At 43.3% G+C, this 22,109-nt stretch overlaps 2 protein-coding genes across 11 annotated transcripts in view; one reads left to right on the top strand and one right to left on the bottom strand.

Annotated features, from left to right (window-relative positions):
- The window catches only part of RERE (arginine-glutamic acid dipeptide repeats), a 528,280-nt gene extending 522,674 nt beyond the window's left edge, over positions 1-5,606 (top strand). For all 7 annotated transcript variants that reach the window (XM_074307767.1, XM_074307772.1, XM_074307773.1 and 4 more), the window contains 2 exons: positions 155-301; positions 1,772-5,606. In XM_074307767.1, the coding sequence (XP_074163868.1) occupies positions 155-301; positions 1,772-1,956 (332 nt within the window). In that variant the 3' untranslated portion in view covers positions 1,957-5,606. The remainder of the gene's footprint in view (positions 1-154; positions 302-1,771) is intronic.
- Positions 5,607-11,825: 6,219 nt separating this feature from the next.
- Positions 11,826-22,109, bottom strand: part of SLC45A1 (solute carrier family 45 member 1) — a 46,623-nt gene continuing 36,339 nt past the window's right edge. For 2 of the 4 annotated variants that reach the window (XM_074307777.1, XM_074307776.1), the window contains exons 7-9: positions 19,155-19,331; positions 18,303-18,508; positions 13,853-14,340 (exon numbers count right to left, since the gene is read on the bottom strand). In XM_074307777.1, coding sequence (XP_074163878.1) covers positions 14,074-14,340; positions 18,303-18,508; positions 19,155-19,331 — 650 coding nt within the window. In that variant the 3' untranslated portion in view covers positions 13,853-14,073. Of the gene's footprint in view, positions 11,857-13,841; positions 14,341-18,302; positions 18,509-19,154; positions 19,332-22,109 lie in introns of those variants that run through there. The other 2 variants (XR_012488815.1, XM_074307775.1) reach the window with 2 other exon arrangements.

The raw sequence follows: 22,109 nt of genomic DNA on the forward strand, positions 1-22,109 counted from the left end.
AAACATGGGTTTAGAAGGGGCTGAATCTTCAGAGTTAGAAAGCCAGTCTGTGCAAATGCTGCTTATTATTGTGACATAAGAAGAACAAGACCAAATGCTGAGGAAGTGTCTTTGCTAATGAGACACATCACCTTCTGGCTTTTCTGTTTTCCAGGTTCAGCAGGGCCTGTGCACCCACTGGTAGACCCTCTGGCAGCTGGCCCTCACCTGGCCCGGTTCCCTTATCCCCCTGGCACCCTTCCCAACCCTCTGCTTGGACAGCCGCCCCACGAGCATGAGATGCTTCGACATCCTGTTTTCGGTGAGAACTCTCATCTGTGCGCGTTTGCCGAAAGGCTTGTTCAAAGGTTGTCTTAAACGTACTGATCGGCAGGATGCTCTTCAGGACCCTGCAAGGCGGAATTGTTCTCAAGGCTTGAGTTCTAGTGCTCATTTTAGGACTGGCTCGTGATTTAATATTCTTGTTCAGAAAGGATATGGAGGTGGTCAGAATGATTCTGTCCCCTACCCTCTGAGGTCCTGTTGGCTCTAAACTTTTGTTCTCGGTATCTTTTGACTATTAGAAATGACTGGGGAGCTCTCCAAGGAGTTTTTGCTTTTAGGGGATTATACTTAACAGATATTTATCATGTTAGAAATAAAAAACTAATCTGGAATTTATAGACCCCCTCAAAGGGTTCAAAGACCTCCAGGATTCTCAGGACCATATTCTGAGATTCATTTACTCAACAGCATCAGGAAATGGGTTTCCAGCAATTTTGGAGATTCTTTTCCCCCCCTTTTTGTTTGTTTGTTTGTCCTCTGCTTTTACAGACTTTTTTCCTTTATGTTATTTCATTTACTGATCTTAAAAGATTGATTTGTTGGTTTTTAGTTTTATAGAAATTTGATGAATTTTACATTTATTAATCTTCCACTTATTGAAGCATGGAATCAATTATTTCTGTACTTCTGTGTTCTCAGATAAATTTGTCAAGTCCTAACCTCCAATTTCCATCTTCCAACTATCTTTTGAACACCTTGAACTCAGTGTGTCTAAAATTGAACTTGTTATCTTTCTCTCTTTGTAACTTTTTTATTACTGGAGAGGGCACCGCCATCTCTGTCTCACAACTCCCCTCCATATCCAGCGAGTTGTCAAATTCTGTCATTCTGTCTTCTAACACCTGCTCTCCTTTGACACTGTCACCACTCAGGACGGACCTCCCCCTCCTAGCCGGGACCTCCCCCTCCTAGCCGAGACCTCCTGAAGGGCCCCTGTGCTTCTTCCCCTCACTGGCCCCAAGTCTGGCTCTGATCATATCTCACGTATCCTCCTTGTCCATGTTCATGTTCACTTCCCTCTCACCTCTGGGATTAAATCGTAAATCCTCTTCTGGTTTTTAAGGCCCTTCCTAATCTGGTCCCTTGGCAGTGTTCTTGTTCCTTCCTCTCCTTCATGTCCTCTGTCACCCGGTGACACTGTCCATCCTGCCTGAATTCTCCTTTCTCCCCATCTCCTGTCTCTTTCACCGCAGATCCTACCTTGTGCACCAACCAAGTCTTAATACTACTGCCTTCCATTTGTAATTCTCTCCTGCTTATCCTGTGTACCTGGGTCTCTTGTTTTCATTCTCCTTGAGAACAGGGACAGGTTTTGCCCCCCTCTTTTTTTTTTTTTTTTTTTTTTTTTTTTTTTTAGCTATGAGCCGTGCTCATATATCATGCTGGTATAAAAATGGAGATGGATGTGTTTTTTTTAAATAACTCACTGACTGTTCTTCTGTGACAGGTACCCCGTATCCCCGTGACCTACCTGGTGCCATCCCGCCTCCAATGTCAGCCGCCCACCAACTGCAGGCCATGCATGCTCAGTCTGCCGAGCTGCAGAGACTGGCAATGGAGCAGCAGTGGCTGCATGGCCACCCCCACATGCATGGCGGGCACTTACCAAGTCAGGAAGATTACTACAGGTGAGCTGCTCGCAGCCCAGTGGAATGCTACTGCTGTGAGCCCTCGAATTGCACCCCAAACCCCACACAGAACTCAGACTAAAAGGACTTGGGTTTCCTGTTGTCTTAATTAGGAAGGGGTCTTCTACTTCTAAATGATTCTCCCTCCACCCCTCCTTATACTTCATTGGCTTGGGTGGAATTAACAGTGCAAATGTTTGTTCTGGACCTGATTGGTCGTTAACTTAGAGGCTGTTCTGACTGTTGAGGGGCTCTCAGCACCACCCATACCACACTCCCAAGTGCCTCAAAAACTTGGGAATGGAGAAGCCAAAGGTCTCCTCAGAAAGGCCTGGGGGTTTCTGTGCTGGAGGAGTCATCTTGTGGAGTCTTGACACTCTGACCTCTAGGCCAGGCCGAAGACTAAGATGTTTTCTCTCTTTCTCTCTCTTTTTTTAGGCCGACTGAAGAAAGAAGGTGACAAGCAGTTATAAGAAGTTATTTATTTGTAACAGCAGAAATCCCAGGTCATGGGGGAAGAGATGGGATTTTTTACAAACAATGTGGAGCTGCAAAAGCAAAGAGAATATCTTCTGAAGATTTCTTCATCTATTTAAAAAACCCGCAACTGAAGACTTCCCAGCATACTAGTGTTCATTGTAGAGAGGATGCCTCCGGGCTAATTCAGGTCTCCCTGCATGATAGCCTCCTCAGGAGCTGAGTGAGTCCTGGACTAGGCAGAACGTTCAGAAATCTTGCCTGCAATCTTGGCGTTTGGTTTCATGTTTTCTTTTCCTTCCTCGATTTCACAGTAGGTGCTAGAATCCAGCTCACACCCGTCACTGTGCGTGCAGAGACCGTTAGACATATTCTTTAAAAACAAAAAACAAAAACAAAAAAAAAAAAAAAACACAAAAAAAAACAGGATTGCAGATAGGTGGTGGCATATGAGTTTGGAACCCAAGAACTATAATAAAAATCTACTTTTATTTTAATACATTGTAGGAAATCTTCATAATTTGACAGAGAGCTCAGTTCTGCAGCATGGCTTTTTAAGTCTGTAAATATAATAATTTTAAAACAGAAACAACCATTTTTTTCTTCCACAAACTACTATTCTGATATATTTTTTTCCAGCCACGTCACTAATCGTGAATTCCTACCAGCTATTGACAAGAGTTGATTTTTTAATAAAAAAAATATATATATATATAAAATTATCCCTTTAATTAAAGGGAAAAGATGGGTGTTACTAATTTAAAATGGGCAAAAGCTTGGAATTTGATTGATGGCAGCAGTGAGCATCACAGGGTTTGCAGGGATAACGTCACAAGCTGTTTCTCCATGTTTTTCCTTGATTGTATTTTGGTTTGGTTTGGTTTGGGGAGTGTGCTTGGCCAATGGTGCAGACATCCACTGAATGAACCTCTTCCCTTTTCACCAGGAATGCAGGAATTAAATCCACTTTATTTGCCTTGGTGTTAATGATTGTTCATGCTCTTTCTCTGAGGGATAAGGGGGTGTGTGTGTGTGTGTGTGTGTGTGTGTGTGTGTGTGTGTCTCTTAGTAGGCTCCAGAACTTGGCACACACATTTATTACATTAAATAAACTAATTTTTCCAGAATTTCCCCTTGAAGTTTCATAAAGTGTGGGATTTGGTACCAAAAAAAAATTTGTGTGTATGTTGTGTGTGTATATATATATATATATATATATATATATATATATATATATATATATATATATATATATATATATATATATATATACACACATACATATATGTGTGTGTGTGTGTGTGTGTATGTATGTATACACATATTTATAATCCAAATATATATATGTATGTGTGTATGTACATATATATATATATATATATATAATTCAAATAACTTAGTATTTGAAAGATAGGCTGTGTGTTTGAGTATGTTTTTTTGTTTTTGTTTTTTTGTTTTTGTTTTTGTTTTCCTTTTTTAGAAAGGTTACACTAATTAAAATGCCAGCACATTGGAATTTTAAAGGCTAGACCTAAATTGCCATTCCCACATTCCTTGGGAACAGCCTTATTGCCATAGTTGTGGACTACATTTAGGTGGGTCAGGACCTTGACTTTAAGATGAACGGATAGTGGGCAACATTGCATTTTTTGACTCAGGAGCAGCTGACCTATATGGGATAACCCAGACCTGAGAGCCTTTTGTGGCTTCTCTTATCTCTGGGCAATCATAAAGTCAGGTGATCCAGCTTTCTGAAGCAAAACTCTATGGGATCACCTCCCTGCATTTGTATCTCTTTGCTCATATGATGCACTTTTACTGAAGCCCAGGGTTCAGTTGGGGAGGTCCAGGGGATGTCTGCATCTGCTGACCATGTTCTCCACTGGTGCAAAACTTGTTCCGTTCTTTTTCTCTCAAACTCTTGAGGGCTGTATCTCTGCCGTTTAAACTGTTCTATGTGGTGGTCATATCCTAAGACTCTCTTGGACCATGGTAGTTAATCGCTCAGGCTTTTAAGGAATACACGACACGCCCAGTGCTCAGGCCACTATGACCGGCAGGAAGAAAAGCCAGTGTTCTGACGCAGAAACCAGCAACACCGTGGGTAGAGCAATCTCCAATTCAGTTCTGGATTAAACCTGCATCAGGGGCGATTCCAGCTTTTTTCTACCCATGTATTTATAGCCTGGATTTCAGTTGGGCTTTAATGGGTTGTTTCTGTTGAAGGAATTTTTTGCTTTTCTTTTGTCTCATTCCATGCCTGCCTTAACCCACAGCTGCTTAGTAGTAGACGTTCCATGGCTAACTCATTCACATTCAAAAGTGGCCAGTCAGGAACAGGGCCTTTGGGGGCTAATCTGATGATAACATCAGAATGTCTTGACCTGCTGTGCACACATTTTATCCTAAATTTTTAATAGAGCAAGTCCACCTCAAAATCTAGGGGGAATTAACAACACTGGACTGCCACCTCTTTCATCCCTCATTTCACATGTCTTTTTTTCCTTTGGGATCTAAGATGGTGACTGTTAAATTAATTCTGCTTTCTCTCCTTCCCTTCCCCTCCCCCCCAACACCCTCCTCCCAATTCCCATTCTCCCAAAGAAAAGAGAGTTAAGTGATTAAGTGATTTTTTTAATCTTTTTTTTTTTTTTTTAAAGATGTCATGAGTTTCCTTTTTCAGTTCAGCATTTTATTAATTGTGTGTGGGTCTCCATGCTGCCAGCATCCCAAGGTGAAGCACTGAGATTTATTCTAATAAATCAGCTGATTAACTACATTTTCTTGACAATGGCCCTAAGGAGTCATCTTGGTGTGTTGGATGCCCTTTTAGAGTGACCCAGACACATGGTTTCCTTTGAGATTCATTCACCCTTTTTTCTTTTCAGTTGAAGTTCAGGTTTGTTTTTTGTTTTGTTTTGTGTTTCAAACGTATCTTGTTCAATGTTGTCAAGGTCGAGCTTCTTGTTTTGCGGCCTCACATTCAGTGTCCACTCTGATTTGCTACATCTATATATATCTGGAAGCTTAATGTACATATGAGTAGTTTGCCATGAGATAACACAGTGTAAACAGAGTAGAAACCCAGAAATCGTGACTTCTGTGTTCTCTCCATTTGAGTATTTTGTAATTTTTTTGAAATATTTGTGGACAAATAAAACCAAGCTACACTACAGACTCCAGGCATTGGCCAGTGGAATGTGTCTCTTTACTTGGGGATGTTAAGGTTGGGGAGAGTGAGATGAAAAAACAAGATGCTTCCTTCCCAGCCAGTCTGGTTTTCATTGCCCTGCTATCCTTGCTTTTAACCTGCTTGCTTTCTCCATCTGCTAGATTTGGGAAAGGGGCCATCGCCTTTAAGGGAGGGGGGGAGCAGCGGGCAGCGCAGGACACAGGAGCCAAGGCTTCAAGGAAGAGTTTTTAGGTTGGATCCACATTCTTTTCAAAGTCCTTGGTCTTTCCCAAAAAAGGAGAGTCAGTTCTATTGTGGCTCAAAATATTATCATGGTTACTGTCTATAAACATTTGGTTATAGGTGCTTGTCTGGACTTCCAGTCTGTGAACTTTAAAAACCTGTTTTAATCCCTTTCGGTATAATTGCTTCCCATGTAATTCTCTTTTTTTCTATGCACTTAAAATATTATTCTGAGGAGACAATAGAACTCCCCACACTGCCAAAGAGCTCCACAGCTGAGAAGGCGAAGACCCTCCCTTCCCCATGAGCTAGGGAGAAAGTCCCCCGATGGGAGAGTGGAGCGGCCCTCCTGCTTTCCTCTCCAGTGCCCTGTCGGGAAGGTAGAGAGGCTGGGCTTCCTGCCTTCCTAGAAAAGAAAAACCTCCATCTCCGCCTCCCCCAATAAAATAGAAGTCACCTGCTCTGATGCAGGGTTAGAAGCCCGGATGGTTCCAGTCTGTCACCGTCCCTCCCACCGTGTTCTCGCCAGCTCCCTTCAGAGCACTGCCCGGCTCCACAGCTATTCCTCACTTAGCTGGCCCAGGAACCATGGGTCATCCGTTAAAAGCGGGAAAGCAGCCACAGGGGGGCAGCAGTGGCACACCCCACAGGCATCCTAGGGCCACTTACAGAGGCTGCTGTCCCAGACTTGGGAAAGCACGGTAGCTCCTCCTCACAGGCCCGGCGGCTGCTGCCGGGCCAGGGCCTTGGAATCTGCTCACTATCCCGGTCCCACTTCCAGGGACTCGCCACACTGATGCCATCCTTTGCACAGGCACCCAGTTGGCTCCAGAACTATGCCCGCCTCGGCCTGCCAGACAGCTCAGATTACAGGTGCCACTGTTTAAAAAAATCAAGTGAGGGAAAACTCAGTGGCTCCTGAGTCAGTCAATAGTCATTTTGGTAGGGGTATTTCTTAGGCATGTCCGACCTAATTGTGGTCTTTCCCCTCCCCCAAGAGAACTAGACTGATTCCTCTTACCAAGGCAACCCTGCACATACTTCAGGCAGCTACCACACTTGCATCTACTCCACCAAGTCTCCTTCCAAGCCAAACATTCCCTGTAGTACTCAGCAACACTGGAGACCCGAACCTGATGGAGCTTGTCAGTCACCATGGAAAATATCTTTGGGGTTTTAAAATTAAATGCCATCATTTGATGAAACAAAACTCTGTGTTCTAACCAAGAGCTAAGGTAACTGACTGGTTTTTCCTGATGTGGATATGTAAATTGTGTTCATCATTTAAAAGCTAAAACTGCAGACACATCTCTAGCAAGTCCTTTCGACAAACTGTGTTCTGTTTTTATAGTATTTGTGTACAAAAGCAATACGATACGACCTACCTGTGAAAACTCCTGTAATTTGTATGTTGAAAAGGTGCCTTTTTCTTCCTAACTTCATTTCTGTGTGGTTTTTTTAATGTAACTCTAATCTCCCAAGTTGCTATTTCAGGATTAAAGCATTTCCTTCTGCACAAACGTGATGTGCTCCTTCTCCCTACCCCTTCTCCACCTCTGAATGCCAGGTTCCTCAGACTTGGGGGTGCCCGAGTGTGGACATAACCACAGGAGCATTGGGAATTCTACCTGCAATAGCTCTGACTTGGCAGATTGAGTAGGACACTTGGAACAGCAGGCCTCGTAAGGGTTGACTCTCCTTCTGCCAAAGGCCGCCTTCATCTCTCTCGGCCTGTTTGCTCATCTCTAAGATGTGGGGGTGTCCCAGACGGCTTCTGGTGACTGGAGACCGAGAGATTGTGACCCGCTCTAAATCACCAGGCTAATGTTCCACTGGGATTTGGGCCTTACACAGCGCGTCCTTGAATAATATCAATTCCCCTTGCACGCCGAGGCCTTTGAGAAAGCCTCTTACCCCACACTGTTAGCAAATAAGGAATTTATATCCTGAGTCTTGCCACTTTTCTCACAAATGTTGACACTCAGGACTACTCAGGCTCTGCTGTTACTTTCTTCCAACACGATGCTTGAACACTGATGGATTCAGGACAAGAATAGGCCATACCAGTTTGTCAAGTCTAAGAATTAGGGGGAATTGGAGAAGGCTTCCAATTTAAAAAAGAGATTTCAGTGGAGACTTGAATGAAGTGGGGAATGATGAAGGTAAAAGTGAGGAGACGGCAGAGAGATGTAGTATGTGTGCAACAGTCAGGGAGCCCTTTGTCCCTGGATAAAATTCCGGGGAAAGGTTATAAAGGACTTTGAACACCAGACAGGATTTTGTATTCTATCCTGGAGTTAAAAGGGAACCCCTAGAGTTTTGTCAGGGAAAATGGTGATCCAAGCTTAGGAAGATCACTTTTTTGTCCCAATGGAAGATGGAAAGGAGTGTTGAGTGAGTGTGGCAAACACACCATCAGCTGTTACAAAAGGGGACAAGCGTCTGTCAGAACAGAAGGACCAGTATTGGGGAGATGTTACCAAAGTGAAATAGATCTTGGCAACAGATTCCTGGGGAGAGCAGCAGGAGAGAGGAGCACATCTGCACTGGGAGCCGGAGAGACTAGGGGAGTGGTGTTCGCCTTCTACAACAATAGGGAGAGTAGGAGAGGGGAGGGAGGACTTGAGGGAGAAGGGAATGAGTTCAGTTTGGGACACCCTGAGTCTAAGCCGTCTTCCTCATCCAAGTCTGAGATGTGCGATTAAGGTCAGCAGAGAAGTTAGGATAGGATAGGTTGGTTGGAGAACCACACATGATAATTAAATCCATGGGAGCTGATGAAGTCATCAAAAGAAAGAGAAGAGAGCCCCAGTCAGAGCCCAGTTTAGTGAGAGTGATCTGGGAAAGGATCCAGGAAGACAGAAGGAGCAAATGGAGTCCTGAAAACTTAGAGAAAAAACTATCAAGGCTGCAGAGGTGAAGGAGAACGAGGATTGAGACAAGGCCACCGGGTTTGGCAGCTAAGAGATCATCAGTTACTTTGGAGACGGCCTTTTTGGGCAGGAGAAAAATAGGACAATAATCCTGAAAGGATCAAGTGATGGCTTATTCAGGATGGGCAGTCATAAGCATATTTGAGGCAGTTGAGAGCAACGGAAGATGTGAGAGAGTGCGGATGACAAATGATAGCTTGGAATGCTATCATTTGTGAAGGTAGAAAGCTTAGCCTGGCTAAGGAGTAAGACCTTCATGTGAAACAGGTGGAGTAGATTAGGGGCATTTGAGTGATACAGGATGAGGGAGTTCACAGCCAGTAGCCTTTTTTTTTTCTGTAAAACACAAAAAGGGGTTGTCGGTCGAGAATACGGGGAAGGGGAGGAGGAGAGACCATGGGAAATTTGAGGAGAGAAAAAGTTTGATGGAGGATGAGTTGGTGAGATGATGTTCACTATGACTTCTAGTAGAAGTGAGTGAGATGTAACAAATTTGTAGTGGATTCAGTCAGTGATTGTGTGATTTTCTTCAACTTAATTCCATATGTATGTGAGAGGGAAGGTGGAATGAGTCAAAGCTGAGGTATGGAAAGGCAAATTGATAAGGGAGTTATCAGCAACTGTGTAGGATTGAATTGGGTCACCAAGTGGTTACGATGGGGGAAAGAGTGTCTAAGGCAGGGGTGAGGTCCTGGGAGACAACGGAGGGGCAAGGGCTTGAGCTCATGGTGTGGAGGAGCAGAGTTTGGTGAGGGAGGCAAAGGGGTGGTCAGATTTCAGAATTTTTGAACGTTGAGTGATGGGAAGGTCATGGAGTAAAACTATCTTTTCTATGTACACCTGAGGTGGGGTGAAAGGTCATGTGAGATGAGGAAATTAAAGAAACGGAAACTTCAGAATTCAGAAGAGAGAATCAATTCCATGGTAAAGTTTACTAGTGTGAGAGCGGGAGTTGAGGGAAGGAGAAAAATGGTGAATCAGTTGCTAAGTTCATAGAGGAAGGGAATGACCTGAAGGTTTGTAGCCAGCTATAAGGATTTAGGAATTGCTTTAGCCCCAAAGGAGGAGAGTTTATTGAATAATAAATAGAAGGCCGAGAAACAACCTAGAAGTGGCAGGGGAGCAAAGAGCATTCCAACCCCCCTCCTTGACCAGTGAGCCTAGGAGAAGGAGAATACAGCCAGGACTGGAAATGGTGGACGGTGAGGATGTATCATCCAGGGTCAGGTTTCAGTGGTTTCTAGAAGATGGAAGCAGTGGGAGAGGAAAAGGCATGGAGGGAAGTTTGTTGCCAACGGAACGAGCATTGTGGAGTGCACAGTGGAAGGTCTGGTAGAACTTGGATGGGGTTTTGGAGTGAGAGGATTTCAGAGGATGGGAATAAAGCATGGAGTAGTGGGAGTGTGGGGAATGGGGTTTGAATGAGGACCTACAGGAATTTGGAAGCTCCGAGTTATGTAAGGTATGACCAGCTGTGAGAATGTGTATCGTCATAGAGTAGAAGGCGCCACTCCTCTTCCCAGAGGAGATCAGGTAGGAGACCCCTTTCCCTACCCCTCTGTTCTCTGGCCCAAGAGGAAGTGTTGCCCCCCCCCCAACTTTCCACTTCCTCTTACTTTTGGGTACAGCAGGACACAGAAAGTAACTGTTTCCTGTCCTTCAGTACTGACCCTCCCTCAAATCCTAATTTTGGGGCAGAACAGGTGGCGTAGTGGATAGAGCACCAGCCCTGAATTCAAGGACCCGAGTTCAAATTTGGTCTCAAACACTTAACACTTCCTAGCTGTGTGACCCTGGGCAAGTCACTTAACCCCAGCCTCAGAAAAAACAAGAAAACAAAAAAAAAACACTACTGTTTAAACCCTAACCCCTCCCCTGATCTCCTATTAGAGATCCTAACAAAATACTCTTCACACAGTTATATTTAAACAATTGAAAGACTATCAAGTGCTTATGGGTAGGCCCAGATAATATGACAATTCTACCTAAATTAAGCTATTTATTCAGTACCATACCAATCCAACTGCCAAGAAATTACTTTATAGAACTAGAAAAAATTAACAAAATTCATCTGCAAGAACAAAAAGAGTTTCAAGGGAATTAATAAAAAAAATGCAAATGACTTAAAAATAGTCATTAAAACCATTTGGTACTGGGTAAGAAATAAGTAGTGGATTAGTTTAATAGGTTAGGTTCACATGACCTTATTAGATTAGATCTGCCTATTAAGATACCTTAAGACAAATTCCTTGTAGACATCTTAAACTCTGCTAACGTCAACATACCCTAAACTGAATCCAATCTTTCCACTCTCCCTGTTATGATCAAGGGCACACCATTCCTCCTGAATTCCTTTCCTCCACACCCTTATCCTGCAGACCCAGTCTGTTTGCAGTGCATGTCACTTTTACCTTCCCATCATTTCTCATGCATCCACCCCCTCCTCTCTCTGACACTGCCAGCCCCTCGATGCAGGTCCTCTCCTTCCTAGACTGTTCCACTGACCTTCTGGTTGTTCTCCTTCCTTCGTCTCCCCCAGTCCTTAAGTGATACACGCTCAAGGTCTTTCAAGCTTTGGAATCGAGGCGACATGGGAGATGCTGGCCCCCGGGGGGGGGGGGGGGACTGTGCCCTCATTAGAGAAGGTGCTGCACTTCATAAGCAAAGCAGAGTGGAAGTAGCCCAAAAGAAATGCAAAACGCACAATTTAAAGAATCCACTTGAAGGTTCACAAGGATTATTTGTGGTCCTCTGTGAGAATGAAGGACTACCACCAATTCATCCTTGACTCAACTTCCAAAATGGTCTTCCTCAAGTGCAGATCCGTGCATGTCGTCATCTCTTCAGTCAACCCTAGTAGCTCCCGCTCACTTCTAGGAGCAAATAAAAAATCTGCCATTTGGAGCCCTTTCCAATCTCACCTTCTTACCTTTCCAGTCTTCTTACTCTCACCTGGTCCACTTACTCTGCAGTCCAGGGCCCCTGCTCTCCTTGTATCTCCTTTATCTCCAATAAAATATTCCATTTCTAACTCCAGGCCTTTTTTTACTGACCCCCCCCCCCCCCACCCATCCCTTGCCTGAATGTTCTCCCTCCTCATCTCTACTTCCTCACTTCTCTGGCTTCCTTCAGGTCCCCCCTCTGAACCCCACCTTCTACCGGAAGCCTTTCCTGATCCTCCTCAATACTAATGCTTTTTTTCTATTGGTTATTTCCAATTTGCTTTCTATATAACTTGCTTGAAGATTTTCACGTTTCCTCCCCCGTTATACTATGAAATCCTTGAAAGCAGAGACTGCCTTTATATTCCTGACGCTTAGCACAGTACCTGATACATAGGGATTTAATAAATGCTTATTGACTGTTAACTGAATGAATGAGCCAAATGAGACTTGGAAGTGCTATTTCTAAGGAGATTAATTGCTTTGTTCAGACAAGAACTGATTTGACCTAAACTCCCAAACTCATTTTAGACCCTTATTTGCCCTGCTGATACCGCTCTCTACAACTCCTGATTGTTTCCCCTTTGTTTGCCAAGTCTTTGCTCCTGCACGCTCTCCCCCCAAGTGGGTTCCCCGTTTGCCTGTGGCTGTGTCACCAAATGGCAGCATTCGAGGAAGAGAAAGCTCTTGTCTTCTAGCGCACATTACAGGCTCATAGCATTTTTTCCCTTCACCAGATCTATAATTTCATTGGCAAAAGGAACTCCCGGTGAGGAAACTCCCGATGCCAGTACTGATTACACTAACGGCAATTTAGGGACTTGCTTGGGACCATCAAGAAAATGTCCAAGATGGGTTCAAGTCTCACAGACTCCAAGATGGCACTTTTTTCCTGCTATGGTAGACTGCGTCTCATTCATTGAATGTTATTGTGATACCTACTGTGTCGTCAAAGTGAGAAAACTGGAGGCCGTGGACTTAGGGCGAGAGGGAGATCTCAAAAACCATCTAATCCAAGTTAACGAAACGAGGCCCGAAGACTGGCACAAGATCTCACAGGTATTAAGAGGCTGAATCGGATTAATGACCCAGGACCTCTGATTTCAAACCCAAAATCCACTTCATATTTGGAAATGATTTGCCTGGAGACTAGTGAGGGATAAAATAACCCTAATTTACCTTGCTAATTTTTTTTTTTTTTCTGAGGTATTTGAGATTAAGTGACTTGCCCAGGGTCACCCAGCCAGGAAGTGTTAAGTGTCAGATCACATTTGAACTCGGGTCCTCCTGACCTCAGCTTAAAAATACTTAAGATGCTGTGGATACTGTGAGGAAACCCCCAGTCTCTTAATGCCAACTTTAATAATATCTTCTGGATGGTTTGATTATAACCTTAAGAAGGATCCTCTTTCCTATTAAACCAAAAGCACTTCTGAGATCGGGTGACTTAACCTGGGACATGCTGAACTGCCTCTGAGCTAAAATGTAGCTTCCACACCAAAAGGACCTTTCATTGCTCCCTCGGGACTCCCCTAACCTGCTTGGGAGAGCCTGAGAGTTGCACCATGTTGCTCCACCAGAAAATGTAACTTCTGATAGATGGCTCCTCTCCTCACCTCTCCAAGGGGGGCTCTTTTGGTAGTTCACAAAAATGGCAGATTATAAAGCAAAGGCAATGGCGCAAACAGCGGATCTGAGGGTCAGGAAACCATCCCACATGTACTTTTAGTCTTGGTCAACGTTACCTTCCTTTCATTTACCCTCAATCTTTTTTATAAAGTGAATCAGATTCTGGTCTCTATGGCCTCTTCCAGTTCAGTGATCCACTTCTACTGTATATTTATGTAAGAATCTTGGGATAAAACAAGGCCTTCTGGCCAGGAAATAGACATCTGGAGGGAAATTCGCTGAACTCTCCTTTGCTACCTAAAATGAAACCAGACTCCGGGCCTCACAGAATATCTTACAAGAATTAACTTTATATGAATGATGAATGCTGGGATCCATAAGAGAGACACACAATCAGTATTCTTCCTTGCAGTCCATGCTCATGGCTTCTTCCACCTCAGGATCCAGAGAGGCCTTAGTTCCCCTAACTCACCCTGCCGGAATGACCCATCACCACGAGAAGGAGCAGACTTGCTTTTTAAATTTTTTTTTTTTTGCTTTTTTTTTTGCTATTATTTATTGTCTTGTCACATATTTACATTCCAATAGGAAATCTTTCCACTTGTACACAGGTTGAGGAGGCTGGTCAAGGCAATCCAGTCATTCTATTGGTCAGCTCTTAACTAGCCCTTTTTCAAAATGTCAGTGTTACAAGTGTTAGTCCCAAATTGGAGGTCCTCAGGGCGCTAGATGTTCAGCAGAAGTGGCTGGTGTTCCTCTTCTAACTCCTCGCTGGGAGGAATTTCATAAATGACAAAAAGGGAGGAGTACAAACACCCCACAAAAGATACAAGGCTGGAGAAGTACATTACCCCATTGGCACTGCCCACCACTGAGGTTAATGGTCCCATGATGATGGAGACGAGAATCTGAGCTAAAAAGTACTGACAGCTCAGGAGGGAGATGTCCACCCCCATTCCTCGCTTGGTGCCATCCACAGTCGACCCTGAAAACTAATTAAAAAGGAAGAAAAACGTGAGGGGGAAAACAGGCCAAACAAAACAAAGCACAATCCATTGCACTAACCCTTAAACTATAAAACCCTTTCTGAAATGGCCCCAGAATTCATCTACACAAATGTTAAGGCCACCAGGACATTTGCAGATTTTCAGCCTCAAGCAGGGAAATAGCCCAAGAGTTCTATATTTGTCTCCAGAGTGATGAAAGCACCCAAAGAATCTGGGCCACAAAACAGTTCAGAAAAGCACGAGCTGCTTGTCTCCTTCCAAACTGAGACTGCGGGCCTAGGGGATAGTGACATTCATGAAATAATTCAAAAAACCAAAGATTTCGGGCATCTTATTTTTCTTCCACTTAAAAAAAAATGGAAACTATCTGGTAGAAAGAAATCTGAAAGAGAAATTCCCTATAATTATAATAAGTAACTTCCTTTTTAAAGGATTAAAATCATGTATAGTATGATTAAACTCAATCCATTTGCTTTCTTTGAAGCAAAGGAGGAACTGAGCCTTCCAATAGATGATGATTATTCTGTATAGTATTGAGGTAAGCCACGTGTGTGTGTGTGTGTGTGTGTGTGTGTGTGTGTGTGTGTGTGTGTATTCACAGAGGAGGAGGAGAAGAATGAGGGGCCAACCTGGAGAAGCTGGAGAAAGGGGCACCTGGGAGTAAAAAGACAAACTCAGACAAACTCAACCTCTTTCCCCCCTGATTCCGTTTCTACAACAGAAATTCTTAACCTTTTCATGGATTCTGGACCTCTTTGGACACAGTCATTCTGATGAAGTCTAGGGACCCCTTCTCAAAGGCTATTTTTCAATACACCAAGTAAAATCATAATGAAAAAGAAAAGCAATTGCATTGAAATGGTTATCAAAAAGTAAAAACAAACAAAACCCCCAACTTCACAAGCCTCCCTTCTACAAGTTTAAGAACCTCCAACTAAAAAAAGGTCATACATGCTTTTTTCTAAACCAATGGTTGCTCTGCCCCTGGACCTAGAACCCAGCAGAATGGCACTATCACTGCTAGAGCTTGGACACACCATGGCTCCATGGATCCCGGGCACATAAAAAGAGGTCATGAATCCCTGGGTTTAATAGGTTTCTGTGGAATGACTGGGGGAGTCAATCACCATTTACCGATTTGTTTCCTTGAGAAAATGCAATTCACGTTTCAAATGAGCTTTCAGAGCGAGCTTGGGTTGCTAAGTTGGAGACTGCCTGAAAACCCCTTCTCTGATGACAGGCACAGCAGCCTGGTTGTCCTGTGACAAGTGTCACGGAATCCACCCCTAAAGAAGCCCTTAACCGCGTGCAATATTGCCCCAGAAGCCGTCCTAGCCAAGAGCTATTTGGATGTAGAAGAAGCCTTTCCTCGGAGCTGACGGGTATTTACAAAAGGCTTTCCTACATCATTTCCTCCAATAGCCGGTTTTCTCTACATCCGTTTAAGAGAACACGTGCATGATTAAGGACACATGTCAGAGCAGCTCTGAATCTCTGCCTCAAAGGGGCAGGATCGTACCCTCTTAAACCAGGAATGGGCCCAAAGGGTCAGGCGGCCCAAACCAGAAGCCTCCGCTGCTGCTGCTGGGGCCATTACGGCCTAGAAATCCAGTTGTCCTCAGGCCTTCCTTCTATCAGATAGATCCCTTGCCCCATTCGTTCTGTGACCAGGGCAACACGGTAACGTTCTATGGGAAGAAAACAGCCATGGCTTCCCGTGGGGAAATGGCTGGAAGACTTCCAACGTGTTTCTAGGAAACCCAGCATCATTAACAGAAGAATCTGAGCTGACGGTCGATTCTGCTCCGATCCCTGAAGGAGGGAGCCCGTGAGCCTCAGCCCATCAGACAGAGCCTTGCTGCCCGTTAAGGCTGGGCACATCCATCTAAATCCAAGGTTAAGGTGACGAGGACTTCTGGGTACTCACATTAATTAAAACTACAAGGGAGAGAGTCACAACTACTCTGGGTGCCGGAGTCTCTTGAAGACAGCCGTGTTCCTTTAACAGGAGGGGGGGGCTGCAGTGTCACCTGGGCTAGGGGCAATGCTCAGGAGGAGGTCAGCGCCCACATGACCCGGCTCTCTCGGGAAGAAAGCGCTTGGATGTTGCCAACTGTGGCCTCACTGAAGAAATCAAGCCAAAAAGCAGGGTGATTAGAAGGGCTTCACACACATGCTAGCAGCCATCACACACAGCCTGGGCACCCCTCAGCCGAGCTGGCACTCTGGGGCTTGTTTCTAGTCAAAAGTAACTTGGCCGCTGGGACTGGCGCTGCCAAGAGAGGTGCAAAAGAGGATAAAAAGGGATCTTTTCTCATGGCACTGAAGCTCGCATAATTTATGCAGGCGCGCCAAGGGGCTAGGACCGCCATGTGTGAGGCCTTGGGAAGGCCTCCGTTTTAACTGACGATGCGGCATGTTGAAATGGAACCTGCCTGGTCGGTGCTGAACCCACTTTTATGTAGTGACCCACATGCTCACTGCCTTCCTAGCAAGGGAATCTGAGCCCCTTTCCAGGTTGTGCAGATGGCAACACCTAAGGATGCTTCAGCCTCCTATATATTGTAATTGAGGATAGGCAACAACCTAGAGGAGAAAGTGGAGGGGAGAGGGAAGGAGGAAGGAAGGAAGAAAAAAGGAAGGGAGGGAGAGGGGGGGAAGGGAAGGAAGAAGGAAAGGAAAGGAGGGAGAGAAGAAAAGGAAAGATGGGATATACTATAAAATATTTAATATGTATGGGAATGCCTGCCATCTAGGGGAGGGGATGGAGGGAAGGAGGGGAAAAACTCGGAACAGAAGGGAGTACAAGGGATAATGTTGTAAAAAAAAAATTACCTACGCATATGTACTGTCAATGAAAATGTTATAATTATAAAAATTAATAAAAAAAAGACTTAAGAAAAGGAAAGATGGAGGGAAGGAAGAAGGGAAGGAAAGGAGGGAGGGAAGAAAAGGAAAGATGGGATATACTATAAGATATTTAATATGTATGGGAATGCCTGCCATCTAGGGGAGGGGGTGGAGGGAAGGAGGGGAAAAGCTCGGAACAGAAGGGAGTGCAAGGGATAGTGTTGTAAAAAAAAATTACCTATGCATATGTACTGTCAATGAAAATGTTATAATTATAAACATTAATAAAAAAAAGACTTAAGAAAAGGAAAGATGGAGGGAAGGAAGAAGGGAAGGAAAGGAAAAGAAAGGAGGGAGGGAAGAAAAAAGGGATAAAAGAAAAGGAAGGATGGATGGAAGGAAGAAGGGAAGGAAAGGAACAAGGGAAGAAAAGAGGGATGAGAGAAAAGGAAGGAAGGGAGAGGGGAAAGAAGGGAAGGAAAGGAAAGGGGGGAGGGAAGAAAAGAGGAATGAAAGGGAAGGGAAGAAGGATGATGCGTGAAAGGGAGTGAGGGAAGGAAAAAAGAGAAGGAAAAGAGAGAGGGATGAAAGAAAAGGGAGGGAGAGAGGAAGGGGATTTACTTTTCTTCCAACCCTACTCAACTCGATCTTTAATACAAATATGGTAGCAACCACAACTGGCTTTGGGGAAAAAAAAAAAAAAAAAAAAAAAAAGGCCTGGAAACAGTGGCTAGAGAGAAAGGGAAAGGCAAAACTGAGTTAGTGCCATCTCTCCTAGAAGGTTGTAGAGTAGAACAGCAGCTACTGTTTCTATAGCGCTTTAAGATACCCAAAGCACATTTTGTATGTTGTTCCGTTTGGTGCAGTGGGCAAAGTGCTCTACTTGGAGCCAGAAGGAAAACTGAGGCTCAGATTCTGCTTCGGGCACTTGCTGTACAACCAAGGTCAAACCGGTTAAGCTCGGTGAGCGCAGGCGGCCTCTGTGCCGTCTACCTCCAGGACTCGGTGCTGCCCAAACCGAACCTGGCCTGAGTAAAACAAGGTTCCACTGTAAGATGGTTTTTCATGAACACGCAGTGGCGTAGGGCACCACCTACCTTTTTACTCTGGTAGTAATCACACAACAGAGAATAGGGGAGGGTGCAGAGGGTAGAAAATAATATCCCATATGTTATGCATAGTGATAAAACCACATAGATATTCCTGGAGAGCGTGGCAAGACCTGTCCCCAATCCAAAGGCAAGATAGGCAATGAAATACAGGGTGCGAATGCTGAAGTATTCTTCTAGCTTTTCTAGCATTGCTATAAAACAGAGAAAGACAGTGAGCCACCACAGAGATCACCGAACATCCCGCGCACTTCTCAGCCTGGCTCCCACTCACCTTCCTCCCTCTGACTCGGGACCACTTAAACTAGCCTGCTGTGTCCCCCTCCTCCCCCCTGTCGATGTTCCTTATTATTTCCTTCTGAATAGATGTCTGCAGGACTATCTACCTAGCAGCCTGTTGAGACGCCATCCCTATTTTGCCTCTATTTGGCATTTCAAGCCTTTTGGAATAAGGTTCTAACCCATGTTTTCAGACTGACTACTTGTCCTTTCCCACCAAACTGACGCACTCGCTGCTCTCTCTACCCTTCAGTCATCTTTCACTCTACCATCTCCATACCTTTGCCCGTGGCCTCCCTCCCTAGAGTTTTCTCTTCCATTCTACCTTTTGGGTCTCACTAGCTCAAGCTTAAAGCTACCTCTCATATAAGAGGTCTTTCCTGAAGCCCTCTCCCATCCCCAGTTTTTGGGGCTCCACCCACCTCCCCAAATCACTTTATCTGCTGACTTTTTTCTATACACAAGAATTCTCGAGGGCAGGATCTCCCAGCACCCACCACAGGACCCGGCCCACAGCAGGCAACAACAAGCCTGGTTGAGTCCCACGGTTGATGTGGATACCTGAGTACAATGCAGCGCTGAATGCATAGATACACATCCCCCAGCATCCCATGGTGACTCCAGCATTATATTTCTGATAGTCTTCTGAAGTGTGAGGGGCTTTGGGGTTTCCTTGGAAGACCACCTCCCCCATAAAGTCCGTGTAGAAAAGCAGCATACCCTCAAATGAGAGCCATCCTATATGACAAGACACAAGAAGAAAAAACATCTAACTAATAAAGGAACCCTAATCACACCCTATGGCTAGGTAGAGCAGTGGGTCTGGAATCAGGAAGACTGAGTCTAAATCTGGCTTCAGATACTTCTGTTTGCCTCAGTTTCCTCACCTGTAAAATGGGAATAATAACAATACCTACCTCCTAGGATTGTTGTGAGGATCAAATACGATAATGTTTGTAGAGTGCTTAGCACAATGCATGGCACATAGTAGGCCCTCTATAAATGCTTATTCCCTTCCCCACAACCACACACAGAGAAGGGCTTCTATGCCTATCTGTGTATCATTAATTGCACTTCTTTATCTATTATCTTCATTTCTTTTTTTTTTGTTAATTTTATTTATAATTTTTTTTGACATATATGCATGAGTAATTTTTTAAATAACATTATCTCTTGTATTCATTTTTCCAAATTATCCCCTCCCTCCCTCTACTCCCTACCCTTTATTATCTTCATTTCAAAACATGCAAATGGTGAAAGTCTATGAGGAACTGTGCAGGAAATAAGATATATTTATCCAAAACAAGAAAAAGGAAATAAGGAGAGACCACTGTTTCAAATACTTGAAAAACTGTCCCATAGAAGGGGGATTCAACAAATGTGTAATCACTGCAATAAGATACTGTTATGAGAAATTTTCCATTTCCTTTTATTCAGTTTTATTATACCATTCCTCTTGGAACCTCTGGCTAACTGAATCCCTTCTCCTGTTAATATTAACCTTACCGGGCTAAAAATCTGACTCATAAGATAATCATATTAAAGGAAAACTTTGACATTTCTAGATAAGAAGCCAAAAAGGAGTAGCAGCTTCCTAAAGTGATTTATGTACCTATTTGTGGAAGCATTCTCCTGGCTCCACCTTTGGCTATCTCTGTGACACGTAAATCTTTCAATCAGCCAATTGTGAACTCTAAATGTAGTCTGTAACCTGATTTAGTTTACCTATAGAGTTTCTTTAATCAGATTTGTTTTCTTAGGATACGTAGGAGATTATGATTGTGTAACTAAGTTTGTTCAAATTTATGGTCCAAGAATTAAATTGTGGTCTAAGTATTAAATTGCTATATATAAAATTATTTCTCCCTCTGATGTAATGTTTGTCTATAAAAAGCCTTGTTAGAATCATGCTCTTGCTTAAGGGTTATTTTTATGCCTCCTAAACCTGTTCTTAAGCATAATAACCTAGGTTTTCACCTGTGAAATTTCTGCATTGTGATAGGTTTATTTGGTAACAGTAACCCACTATGGGAACTTAAAGGAGATATTTTTTTATAACAGAATATACATATACATAAAACCCTGTCATTTGGTACATGAGTATTTCTAAACATATATACATATTTGATTGACTATTTGCTCCAACTATACATATATATACTCACATATTTATTTGTGTATACATATATACATATACACATGTTTGGGTATTTATTTATTTGCATGTTTATTTTTTTATTTTTATTTGTTTCAACTGTGAATATTTAGGCTGAAGATTTCTCCCACTGGAGAAATGAACATAGCCCCAGAGTTGGAAGAGATCAATCTGAGATTCAGTGTGACTTGCCCATGGTAGGGGGAATTGGTGAAAGGACATGATAGTTGTCTTTAAGCAGATGAAGAATAGTCAAATGAGATAATATTTGTAAAAAAGCAGCCCAATGTCTGGTACATAGTAGGTGCTGTATAAATGCTTAAGCCCTTCCTTTCTCAGGCAAATAGAAGGAGAGCTCAGGTTTATTCTGCTTGGCCCCAGAAGAAACAATGAGTAGATACAAGAAGGAGCAATTGTTCAGGTTTGATGGCAGGGGGGAAAGACAAACTTACTTCAAACTAGTAAGAGAGCTATCAGAAAAGGGAATGGACTTCCTGAATATAAAGTATTGAGTCCATTTCCCTGGAAGTTTTGAGTAAAGGTCATATGATTTGTCTGGGATGATACAAGGAGGTTGCATGGCTTGGATGAAAGACTTTTGATATCCCTTCCAAATCTGAAAGTCTTAAAAATTAAAAATTTTCAAAGGCGACTGGAAAAGAACCAGGAGTCAAGAAGACAGAATTCACATCCAGCCTCAGACATTTGCTAGTTGTGTGAGTCTGGGCAAGTCACTTCACTTGTGTCTGCCTCAATTTCCTCAATTATGAAAAAATTAGGGATAATAACTCCTGCCTCATAGGATTGTTGTAAAGAACAAATTAAATAACACCTGTAAAACCCTTTTCAATCCTTAAAGGGCTATATAAATGCTGCTCTTATTAAGCGACTTGCCTAATAGGAAGCAAGCATCAGAGGGATGATTAGTAGACCTATTGGTATTTAACTAATTTAATCTGTAAGTCGCCAAAACATCCATTTGTGTAACTTTTTATCTTGAATTTCTACTTGCTTTAACCAAAGCATGTCACAAACTTAGCTCCCTTGCCCATCTACAATTGTTTAATTATAATTGTTTTGGCCCAAAACAAAAGTGAAAAATAAACAATTATCATTGCTTTATACATGTTCTACTAATCAACTTGGAAACAGGTGGAGACTTAGAAAGGGCAGGAGAACTTGAAGATAGAGTTGTATTGATTTCATACTCCTTCTCTTCTCAATTTTTTCATTATCTTGCCAAGCAACGATGACCTTGTACCACAGTTTTAACTACTATGACAAATTAGCAGTAATAATAATAATAATTGTTTTTATATCAGGACTTAAGATTTACAAAATGCTTTAGCTATATTCTGTAT

This window comes from Sminthopsis crassicaudata, chromosome 3 (assembly GCF_048593235.1).
Source record: "Sminthopsis crassicaudata isolate SCR6 chromosome 3, ASM4859323v1, whole genome shotgun sequence".
In the NCBI taxonomy this organism is placed as follows: Eukaryota; Metazoa; Chordata; class Mammalia; order Dasyuromorphia; family Dasyuridae; genus Sminthopsis; species Sminthopsis crassicaudata.